The sequence below is a fragment of the Bufo bufo genome, chromosome 2 (genome assembly GCF_905171765.1).
Source record: "Bufo bufo chromosome 2, aBufBuf1.1, whole genome shotgun sequence".
NCBI classification, from domain to species: Eukaryota; Metazoa; Chordata; class Amphibia; order Anura; family Bufonidae; genus Bufo; species Bufo bufo.
The window spans coordinates 72,053,554-72,065,993 of NC_053390.1; the positions used below are offsets into that span (position 1 = coordinate 72,053,554).

The window sequence follows — 12,440 nt, forward strand, 5'->3', positions numbered from 1 at the left end:
TTATTGATTCTTTGCAAAAACTTGCATTTACCAACGACTGAGATGGCTGCTGACAACCTGTGCTGTTTACTTGAATAGCGTGAATGGCCACCTTTGATAACCCCTTAAAGTGGTTGACCCACAAGCAGTATTTACCCATTATTTACAGGATAGGTGATAAAGGTATGATAAGTGGGGATCTGACCATTGGGACCTGCACCAATCCCTTGGAAGTGAGCAGAGTGGTGGTCATACATCCATTCACACTTAAGGAGCCCTATTTTCATGATCAGTGGGGATTCTAGTGCTCAGACTTCCAGTGATCATACATTTACTCCAAGAAAAAGATGGCACCAGCTATCCTGATAAGGGTAGTAGTTTTGGTGCACAAACTTAGTCCCGGAACACGTTTATCTGGGCAGATTTCAGAAGTAAGATTCTTAATCTTGTTATCTTTTTTTCCAAAAAGAACACTGTGTCCTCCTAATGTCTGAAGATTTCACTTCTCACTTAAATGACCTTACCTAAAAATTCTGTAAGAAAAGTCCAGTACACATGCAGAGATCTGATTGACCATTAAAGGTCCAGCCTTGGTGGTAGCATAGTGTCTACAATGTGGTGATGGGTGACCCTCACAGTGCACGTGAATTCTGGTTTACTTTTCTAGTAGTGTACTTTAAACATGATCTTCAATTACTGTCTTGTTTGAAGCCTGAAGAAGGTGAATCCAAGAGTGGAATGTTTTTGACTTAGTCTTGTTTTTTTGGTACAGCCAATGGTGATAGCATCTTATTATGTTCCTCCATGACTGCATGGCAATTACAGCAAATGGTTTTGAAATTTTTGTATCCCCCTCCCCCACATATAAATAACGTGCGATTACAGTAGACCAGGGAATCATTGTGTGCGGCCTGTAACCTGTCCTTTGTTTCAGCTTTCGAAGATCATGATAGTGCTGTTGACGACCGGGACAGCGACTACCGTAGCGAAACCAGCAACAGCATGCCGCCTCCATACCATACAACCTCTCAGCCCAATGCCTCCATACACCAGTTCCCTGTGCAACCTCGACTGCAGCAGCAAGGGGGATCTCGGGAGTCCTGTGTTGACTCTATGCAGAGCTATGACCTGGACTTCCGGGAGAGGAGGGCACTGAGGTAAGGTCTAATGTAGTATCACCTAAAGGATTTTGTATTCCTGTTATTAGTGATTGAATACACATTTTTGGGTTCATTTTATAAAAAATAAAGAAATTATTTAACACAAGAACAGCCATCCCAGCACTAAGCACTTACAATCCAGAGGAGAACTTCAGTGTGGAAGTTCACGTGACTCCTGCATCTTGACCTTTTCCCGTACTGCACTAAACTATAAGTGGCTGAAGTGGTTTTTCAGAAGATGTGGAGGGTGACAGTGTCTCATTTCCATTCCTTAATGGTGATTTTTGATTAATTCTACCATGAAGGACATGATGCATATTTATACTACAGAACCTTTTTTTTTTTTTTTTTTAACTCTTTTCTAGAGGATGGGGGCAAAAAATGTGATGAGAATGAAATTCTTAAATATTTCAAGAGCTATAAACCTTTTGGTTCGGAAATTGTTGATTTTTTTTTTTAAAGTTTTTTTTTTTTCTCTAATTGGTTAGTTCCTGTTACTTATAATGCACCAACATAATTCTGCAGCACTGTACAAGTATATCGCTCCCATAAGCACCTGTCTCCAATGGAGCTCACAATCTAAATCCTTTCAATTAACCTGCCAGTATGTTTTTAGAGTACCCAATGCAAACCACTTACATACTGCATGTTGGTAGGGTTTGCATGCAGGACCCCAGTGATGCCAAGCAACCATGCAAACTACTGAGCCACTTGGGTTTAAAAGCTGTGTTTTTTAGAACCTTTCCAATCCCTCTGCTTGTCTGCTGGAGTTCCTGCACTGCTTCCTATTCAAAGATCGGAGGAAGAGCAGATAAGGACAAGAAACTGCACTTTCATCTGCCCCCCTCCATGTACACTATTTAGTGAATTACTATATATTTTTTTGAGGGGGGATTGAGTTTTTCCCTGAACATTTACAGGAAGGTTGCAAGCAGGGAAAGGGGAACTAGACACTGCTGGAGGGTAAGGAAATGGTGCCTTCCTCTAGTGATGGGAGCTCCCATGTGTTTTACACATCTAGGATTTTTGCAAAAAGAAACAAAATGAAAGAGGTTGTCTCATCTCAGCGATGGCCGATATGAAAAGAACCAGAGTAAGCGGTGTGGCCATACTTATGGAAACTTCCGAGCGGACTGCACTCCACTGTTTTCATAACTCCCATTCACTGCTGTGGGAGTTAGGAAATCAGTTTGCCAGGTGCTCGGCCTTTTTCGTAACGTTGCCTCCCCTGGCCAGCGCTTACTGTGCTTTTTCATGGCGGAGATGGGACAACTTCTTTAAGACAGTACGCTTTAAAAAAAATTAAAAAAAGGAACACAACTGTTATAAACTTGTAATTTTTTTCCGTTTATCTCCAGATCAGCAATGTGTCTTTTATTAATGCGTTGTTTCATTGCCTCTTGTCTTTAGGGACGTGGATGTTTCTCATGTCTGTATCTTTGCAGTGCTGATTACGACCCTCATCATATTGTGACTCTTTCTCTACCGGTTTCCTACTCTCCCTTTTCTCTCCTTTTCAAGGCGATATGATAGCATAGATTCCAGTGCAAATGGACGTCACGATCTAGAGTCTGCATCAGAATCTAGTCAGCTGACGAGCCGCCATTGTTCCTTAGAAAGCAGGCATTCTCTAGATCTGTCCGATAGGTAGGTCATCCTCCTCTCTGCCCCATGCAGTGTCTTTGGCTTGTCCTGTGGCTGTGTAAAGTGTCATGGTAGTTGCATGTCTTCAGTGTGTAATGCAACTGGTGCGTAGTTGGCCGTGTCTGTGCATTTTTTCCAATTTGTAACATTGGAGGCTTCATTTTTCTCAGTCGCACAGAAGATAAAATGTTAGCAGTTTTTCAACAGCTTTGAGGATGTAATTACTTTGGAATACAGTAGTGAAATCACTTTAAAGGGAATGTATCAGCCATGTTTTTTTTTTTTTCTAATTAAACCAGATAATAAAACGTCCATTTTTTTCTAACGTTTTTAGTTTTCTGATTGTAAATCTGTTTTATTATAATTTCTATATTTGATTATGGCGGCAGTCATCTTGCCTAAGCTGCTGTTAACAGCATTTGGAGATGTTGACCATAGACACAATAGACTGGAGATGTTCATTGATTTCTATGGGAAAGTTTTCCAGGCTTGCTCTGTGACCTCTGCAGCGGTCATTGTGCCGGGTGGGAGAGTAGATAAGCTGTGAGCATCAACTATTGTAAATGTGTAAATGGTGGATTGTGTGTTATCTATACAGAGGTGTTATCTTTTGTTGTAATCCTGCCTGATGATGATGAGACATAATCTCCACAGATCAGGAAGTGTCAGCATATGATTAGTCTTAGTGGACAGTATGAAAACTGCAGGATTTAAATATGTTTTTAAAATATGAATTGGCGACTTGAAGAATTAAAAATAACATCTTTGAAAATTCTTAAATAATATGTCGAACATAAAAAGTTAATTTAAAAATGTAATATTCTGATGGCACATTCACTTTAAAAAAAGAGTTGTTGAGGATTAGAAAAACATGCCTGCTCTCTTCTAAAAAAAAAAAAAAAAATAGCGCCACTGCTGTTCACAGGTTTTGTGTGGTGTTGCACCTTACCCCTCGTTCACTTCAGTGAGGTCGAAGTGCAATACCATGGACAAGCGTGGAGCTATTTCTGAATAAAAGCAGCCTCATTTTTCTAATCCTGGACAAACCCTTTAATTCTATATTAATTTTAATGGATGTACAATATCCAAATCTAGACTTTTGTATGGATTTTTTTTTTAGGTTTTTGATTGTACGTTAGTTTCTCTAGAACAGACGATCATTTTTCAGGCCATGACTTCTGCAATGTTCAAGTTCAGTGTTCATGTTTATGACTCTTATTGTAAAACAAAAAAATCTAGTTAAGCAAAATGTAAAATATGATAAATGGTATGAATTTTTAATGTTACATGCACTGTATGTTTGTTATTTGAACAGTTGACACAACTGTTGGACAACATTTTTATATCTTTCATTGTTTTGTTTTTATTTTGTCTACTTCCTCCTTGTTCCTTTGTCCTCCCATTCTTCTCCTTTGATCTCTATACACATTGTAGAACTCCCTCTGTAGTTAAAGATAAAGTTAGGAACATTCCCGTAGAGACAGGTTCTATGGAAAAAGATTGGGAAGACGAGTATGAACAATTAGGCAAGCGGCATATAGAAGATTTTCTAAAAGAAAGTCAGAAGAACTGGCAGGACGCAAAGCTTTCAAAGAAAAACCTGAATGTTGAAATGACTGCAAGAGTAGAAAAACTCACGTCTGGTCAAGACCTTATTCAGAAATCTGGTTTTACGCAATACCCAGAGGAATATAATACTATTGATAGACGAAAACTGAAAAGAAATTCTCGAACAAAAAGCAGGGAAAGAGAGGGTAATGGCTTCTGTTCAGAAATGATTGTTCAATCTAAAAAAGATATATTATGGTCTGACGCACCATTTGACTCCAATAACGAAACTGTAATTTCTTTCTATCCGATTTTGCGACCTTATAAAAATGGTTTGCTGGTAAAAAGTGGGCGACGAGACCATGACACGTCCAAGCCAGATAAAGATGTCGTACACTTAAAATTCTGTCAAGAACTTGTTGAGCAGGAGCCAGCCATTCTTGGTCACAGTTCCTCACTGGATACTCTGGAGGAGTATGACAGTAGTGCTTCTGAGGGTCAACCATGTTCACCAGTTTCAGATGACGATTTGGAAGAGCTAGCATTGATTTCCCAGTCTTGGGCTGGTCCCAGTCTCTTTTATTCTAGTAATGTAGCATTAGGTCCTCTAAGTTCAAACCCACTTGGTAATTTAAAACCTCTCCCTTACAAAAACTCTTCTAGGGGACCATCTAGTAAATATAGCTACCCCAATTTTAAGTTGTCTCCAGTTGAGGAGCCAACTGAAGAATATGTGGATACAATGGATGAGTTACAATGTCTAGTTGAGTCTGTTTCAGAATATCTGGCTGAAAAGGAAGAAGAAATCAACAAGTTCCATACTTTACCAGTTAGCAAGTTGACCAGTGGCAGTATAGCAATCAAACCCACTTCTGCTGATAACCTAGGCAGTAATAAAATTGACTATTTGCCAAACAGTGTAGACAAACCAAACATAAGTGGCGATGACAAGTCAGAGCCTACTCCAGATTTATCTGGAATAAAAACAACAGTCAACTCTTTGTTTACCTCATTTACACAGAAGGTTGGCTCAGGGGCCAAACTAGTTACAGCATCCGTGGAGAAAATGGTTTCTTCAGCTCCTGAGAAACCAGAGCATCCCATTACCGGGGGGATATCAAAAATCTTTAGCAATAAGTTTAACTTTGGAGTTAATTTTACAAATGAAAAAAATGATGACAAAATAAGTTCTGCGAGTGGCCAGAAATCAGGTATTTCTCCTGGTACTGGTCCCCATAAGGAACCCAGCAAAATCCAAGAGGGCACCAACCAACCACCTGAAGTAACTGCCAGTTCCTCTGTGTTAAGTAGTAAACTTGCTAACAACCCTCAACTGAGCAATACTGTTAATTTGTATAATTCTAGAAACTCTTCTAAGGTCTTAGAACCCGAATGTGCAGCAGATCACGTAATGGTTGGAATTCATCATTCAGTCTCTCAACAATCAAAAGTAAATGGAGATGCCTTATCCAAGGGAATTACCAAACCAAGTGTGGTTGAACTGAATCAGGATGTAAATGAGGTTACTGTAAACCGATTCCATCCAGAAGAACTGCACAATACATTAACACATGACAAATTTGACTGTACCATGCAAAAATCCACATGTAACTCTGAAGACTTATCTATGAAAGTTACCCATAGCGCTGACCCAAAACCAGGCAAAATTGGTGACTTCTCCACATCTAATAAAGAATTTTTACACCCTTTGAAAAAGTCTTTCAGCCAAATTTTCACCCAGTCTTCTAACAATATGGAAAACAATGCAAGCAACTTGGAAAGTTCACGAGGCTTTAAATCTGAAACTGATATTCGGGACAGTGATTCTTTTGGAATGGGCAAAATTAAAATCCCCTTTTTCAGCTCTCTCAGTTTGACACACAAGAAGGAAACTAACAAAAAAAGGGAGGTCTTCTCTTTACCTGTGTTTTCATCTGGTGACAATGTATCCTCTACAGACAAAGAAAGGGAAAAAAGCAGAATTGAGTCAAAGCTGCTGTGTAAAGAAAATTTTAAGAAAGAAGCAGAACCAGGTCAGTTTGCATCTTTTGACAGAGTTGAACTAAAAAGTCATCAACCTAAAATGGATTGTTCAAGAATATGTGATGAGACACTGAAGACAAAATGTAAGCTTGTAGAGCACCCACCCACTCAAAATGTAGGGAGTCTTCAAGAGCAAAAAAGATTAGAACAAGTCCTATCTTTTAATATCAGCCACAATTGTTCTAATGGCAGTGTACCTGAGCCTAATCATAATCTAGAAAATGAGTCCCCCAAAGGATTTATCTCCAGACTGTTTACTTTTTCATCCAATGAAACTAGAACTGAAGAAAAGCTTGTCAAGGAGAGCAAAACCTTTGAAGATAAAAAAGCAACAGGTTTATTTTCAGGGTTATTTAGGTTTGCATCAAATGATAATTTACCAAGCAGCAAGCAAAGCTCCACTAATGTTTTACTGAATGCAGAAAAAGAACCTAAAAAGAGTAATGTGAATGAGATTTCTGATGGTCTGATACAAAGTGAGGATTTAGGTATGTTTAGCAAACTCAAAAATCTTCTGCCTGTGCAGAAAGAAAGTCAAATGGTTTTAAAACCTTTAGATAAAGTTTCTTGCTTAGATGAACAACAAAAACCTCTTAAAGAAGGTTTTAAAGAAAGAGGTCTAGGTCCTATTGAAAGCTACTCAAGGGATGTTTCGGTCCAGTTTGATTCAGAAATTGAAGACTCTGGTTTGTCCTGGATGGATGATTTTGAAAGTGGCTTCTATCCCGTTGAGATTAGTTTAGGTCGGTCAACCATGTTAGAGGGCTTTGAAGATAGAAGAAGCCATTCTAGTTACGAGTGGGACTATGAGGTTACAGGATGGGATGATGACATGGAGGCAAGAGAGTCTGGTCATGTCAAGCAAAACAATCTATCTAGTAATATGCTAGCAGTAACTGATTTAAGTGGTACAGTCATGAACCTGTGCAAGAAGGATGGCAATGCTAGCATGGATTGGGTATCCTTTTCACAGTTAGAAGAGGGATACATATACACAAAAGATTTAGATCTGAACAATGAGTCGTATAACCAGAACATTGACCTTGCCTCAATAAAAACTGAGGTCTATAGTTTATATGAAGGAATTCCCTTAGATTTGAGTTTTTCTGCCCAATATGACCATCCACTTTGGAGCTTGATTGATTATGACTCCTTAATTCAGAATGAAAACTCATTGTATTCTCCTGATAATGATGAATATTTAGAATGGTTAGCTTTATTAGAGTTTGGCTTATGGTGGCAATCTGAAGATGGAGACTGTGGATATTATATGTACAGTGATGGTATTTATGTGTACTCCCTCTTAACTGACCCTACTGGGGAGTATGTCTATGTCTGCACTCCGGACTCAGAACTGTGCCTTGACTATGAAGATTATTTAGAAACTGATTATACTCTGTCAGATGAGACAGTTATCTTGTGTGGATTCAAGGTACCGATAAACAATGGAGAGCTTCCTTGGTTTGTTGTCGATGAACACATGGATAACCATGCCGTAAACAACACCCTTAACTTTGCATTAAATAGAAATGACCACTTAATGAATTTGGAGACCTTTTCTCATATGTTTGAAGAATCGGTGTACTGTGAACGAGACCAGCCTCTAGATTTCTCAACATGTAAACTTAAAAAACTAAAAGTAGACCTTAGACCGGACAATGAAAACATATTATCAGATAATTATTCACTTGACTTAACTAAATGTCCCCAGTGGCACTCTAAAGTAGAAGTTGTTGATTTGGCAAAGCATAGCACCAAACAGTTTTATGATCGAAAACTGACTGAAACCTCCAAATTTGCATTTATCCCAACTGCCAATGGTGAACCTCTGTCAAAAATTGAATCCCAGTCTACTGAAAAAAGTGGTGTTAAAAAGAGTTTATTCAGTCCTGTTTCCTCCTTAATCTCCTCTCTTGGTGGCCTGTTGAATAAAAGTGAAAACTTAAATCTTTCCCCTTCTACTAGTGATGAGCAGTCAGAGGCAGTCAGTGACCTTAATGTAAACAGAGTAAAACCTATGCCACTTGATGATACTACCAGCCAGAGATATGTGAAACCCAAGTGTGATGACTTTATGGATAATACAAAAATGCCCAACAAAATGAAAAAACATTCAGTACAAGGAATTCCGGAAGATCAAAATACAAGCACATGTGATTTTTCTCGAAATCTGACCAAAGAACATGGAAATACTGACATGTTTACTCCAAGACTGACTTTTCTGGCTGAGGGAAGTATCAGCAAGTCGAGCCAGCAGGTTCCAGAACACACAGATAATGAGCACGAAAAAAATATGTTTAAGAGTGCTCTGCAAATCTTCAAAATCAGTGATGGCAGCTCGGACAAAACCAATACTGATAAAAACGCTACTTCTGGCTTCTTGAACTTTTTTAGAACCCAGATTGATTCCGTGACATCAGGCCCACCTCCATCAGCGCCTGTGGAAGAAAATATAAAAATTAATAAAACTTCAGAAGATTTTACTGAAAAGAAGGAAACTGGCATTTCATCTGTATTTGGATCTCTGAGCGATCTGTTTAAAACAGAGTCTGTATCTTCTAAGCAGCCCAGTGACATCATGCCTACATTAAATGAGAAAAGCCCATCTGAAAAGAAGTCAGTAGAGTTAAATAGGGATGATAAAGCTGATATTGTTCAAACACCTAGGAGTAAATTACTAAAGAAACAAGAGACTATTCAAGATACTAGCCTAAGAACCACCCTACAATCTACACATAGTGTAGGTAATAGTCTGTCTTTAAGTACGCCAGTAAGTAAAAAATGTCCAGAAACGGACTCCGCTGCTACTGTCTCTCACAAACGTTTACTACCTGCTACCCCTCAACAATCTGTTAAACTAGAATTTGGGAGTAATGAACAGCCTGCAAAAATGTCTGGCGAAAGGGGTCTTCAAGACCTTAAACCAGAGCAGCAAACCAGTGCACAAATAGGGGACAGTCTTTCGCAGACAGCGAGTAGTATTTTTAATTTTTTCAGTAAATCAGGCAAGTCCGATTCCACCCCTGTGGAGGTACCAAAAACTCAAGCTAAAGAGTCAGAACAGAGTCTATTTAAGATGCCTACTTTTTTTTCTTCGAGTAAACCCAGTGTCAGTGAGAGACCACCACCCAGTACCAATACCTTTTCTAGCCTTTTTGGCTTTTCTTTGTTTGAAGGGACAAAGGCCCCTGATGTTGGTGTGTCAAAAGGCACCAGAGAAGATGGTGGTGTGAAGCCAGTACAAAAGCCAATTTCAGATTCTCATTCCTTCTTGAACAAGGGCTATAGTGAAAATGCAGATGAACTAGATAAGCCTTGTGCGAGTAAAGGCACTCCAGTTTATGAACCATCAGTTCGTGGAGATAGTCCACTGATGGGACCTTGTGTGGTTGATGAAAGTCCTCCACCAGATGAGCCATATATTTCTACCACCAAACCAGACCTTGAATCTTGGGAACCAGACAATGATTTATTTCCAGAAGATTATGAAATGGATACAACTTTTCAGGTCCATGGGTTCCAGAATGGTGGTCCAGAGCAAGAGGAGTGTGGATATGAAGGTAGTGGTCTGGTGGAGCCAAGTGAGTATGCTTATAGTTTAGCAAGTGAACAGGTTGACTACATTTCTGAAGATGTTAGTCAAGTAAATGGTGGTGAGCATGCCGAAAGCACAGTAAATGAAATAACAGAACCTTCTGTGGAATGTATTGCCCCAGATTCAGAAATGTGTCCTACTGTTAAAACGAATGATGAACCATTTGCTCCTGTAACCAAATTTACAGATAACTCAAGCTCTGTGCTTAGTGAGAAAGAATCCTTTTTTATTGGAACGCCAAGCAGCTCTGGGTCCGATAAGGAAACCCCTTTAAAATCCCAAGATTATACGCATGAAGTTAGGACTAGTTCCAGTGACTTCAATTTGCAGAAGGATGAACAAGCTACAAAGGAATATGGATTTGTACAGAATAACCTAGGTCCTTCACAGCCAGCAAAAGAAGATGCACCTGTTTGTAAACCTTCAGATCATCCATCCTCCACCAATATATCTAAGGAGACTGAGCAGGAAAGATCTGTGATTGATTCTTCCGTTGAAATCTTCTCTAGCTTCATGTCGAAAATCAGTGTGTTTTCTACAACCTCCAGTGAGCCCCAGAAAAATACATCCAACTTCTACTTTACCCCTCAGTCCTCATCATCTTCAGCACCCAAGAAAAGCTCGTTATTTGGATTCTCCTCTTCTCCTCAGTCAAGTACATTTTCCAATGACTTCTTTGGTATTTTTAAATCTAGTGAAACGACCAATAAACCACCTAAAACAATGGTGCCCACAAAAGAAAGTAGCAGTCAATTCAAATCACCTGTTCAAGCAAACAATTTAATAAAACAAAGTGGTTTTGACAAAGGGCAAGTTCATATATCTAATACACCTGTGAATGAAGGCACCAAGATGGGGCAAGAACCTTTCTTGACAATGGAAACTTGTATGGTGTCCACAGATTTTCTTAGTGGCGATTTCATTCAAACTAAAGACACAATAAACTTGAAGGACGGGGAGTTTAAAGTGGATCATTTAGAGCGAGGACCCAGTAAAGTGGAAAAGACTTCCCCAATTGAGTCATCCTTAAACATCATTAAGTCATCCGATGAGGGCTTTCTTAACAATAAGATCGAGAATATGTTGATTTGCCCTTCTGAATTAAATCTAGATACTCAAGACTCTGCTATAGCTATTCAAGATATGACTAGTAAGACTTTTCCTGCTTCTTTTCCAACTTCAACAAAGACCCTTTTAATTGAAACAACTGAAGTACAAAATGCAAATGGTCATTACAATAGCCAGTCCCCTGTATTTGGGAAAAAGGAATGGGCATTGGCTTGGAAGGTGGATTTGGAGAAAGGTCCTTCTGAAGTTGACTTCTCTAGATTGCCTGTGCTCCTGAAAACCAGTGCAGACGACCTTTCTATAAATGAGAAAAGTACTGTGTATTCTAATGAAACCTCAAAAGTAGATGAAGATGCAGTAATTTCTGGGCAAAGCTTATTAAAAGCCAAAGACACTTTGGACTTATGTTCTCTCCAATCTGAATCATCTAGCATTCTAGCACATAGTTCAGATGAGCCTCAAACCAAAGTCCATGCAATTGACCTAAGTCCAAGTCCCTCTCCTTGTTTGGATATTAGATTAGGAAGTCTCGCAATAATGTCTGCAAGTTCTTTGGATGATCAAGATCAGTCTGAGCCAAAGACCAATGATCCCACATCCAGCCCTAGAGTCTGCACTGTCCCTTTTACCCACGGAGCAGCAACACAACTCAATAGAAGGGAACCAAGGCCAGTTATATGGGCATAATAAATGGTGTATATCATGCAACCATTTATAATGCGCCTTAGAATTAGTGCTGTGTTACTTGTTTTAATGTAGTAAACTCCCCTGCTATTGACTCTTCAAGCATTATAGTTTTAGATATGAGTTTGTATGCTTAAGTCGTGAATATGACAATCCTACCCTACAGTCTCCTCTAGCAACACAAATGTCAGCCCCACTTTTCACTTGTTGTTTCTACCGCAAACACCCAGTCTACCTGACCACTGATCATTTTCTCCATAAAGAACCTTAGTGGGGGAAAATCATGGGTGGTCAAGGTCCTAGCCTAGGGACACTCCTGATGACCAATGTAAGAGGATAATGTTTAAGCTCATTACTTAAGACCTTAAAAAATCTCTTCTGTTCTACAATGGAAGTGTCTCTGCCTAGGAGTCTTTCCTTGTATTTTAGTGACGTCTGCTTATTGAAGCTTCGATGTTTTAGCTCATTTTGCAAATATACCTAGATCTTTTGTGAGGAGTGTATTCGGAAAATGGTTGTCACTGTTTAAAACCTCCTGGAGTTGAAAATGTCTTGTAAATTGTATTGACTGCTCAGTCGATCATAGCTTTGTTGAATGTAATTATTTTCATACAACCCATTCCTTCAACAGGCAAAAATCCCCCTGTTTATAGAGTCTTGTAGTCAAGTGGCATCCAACCTGTTGATCTTCAGCTGGTGCAAAACTGTAGCACCCTGTC

The 12,440-nt window shown here is 39.2% G+C and overlaps 1 protein-coding gene across 3 annotated transcripts in view; it reads left to right on the forward strand.

Annotated features, from left to right (window-relative positions):
* Positions 1 to 12,440, forward strand: part of UNC13B (unc-13 homolog B) — a 369,265-nt gene that overhangs the window by 148,085 nt on the left and 208,740 nt on the right. For 2 of the 3 annotated variants that reach the window (XM_040421203.1, XM_040421202.1), the window contains exon 9: positions 914 to 1,136. In XM_040421203.1, the coding sequence (XP_040277137.1) occupies positions 914 to 1,136 (223 nt within the window). Of the gene's footprint in view, positions 1 to 913; positions 1,137 to 2,660; positions 2,787 to 12,440 lie in introns of all 3 variants that reach the window. The other variant, XM_040421204.1, reaches the window with a different exon arrangement.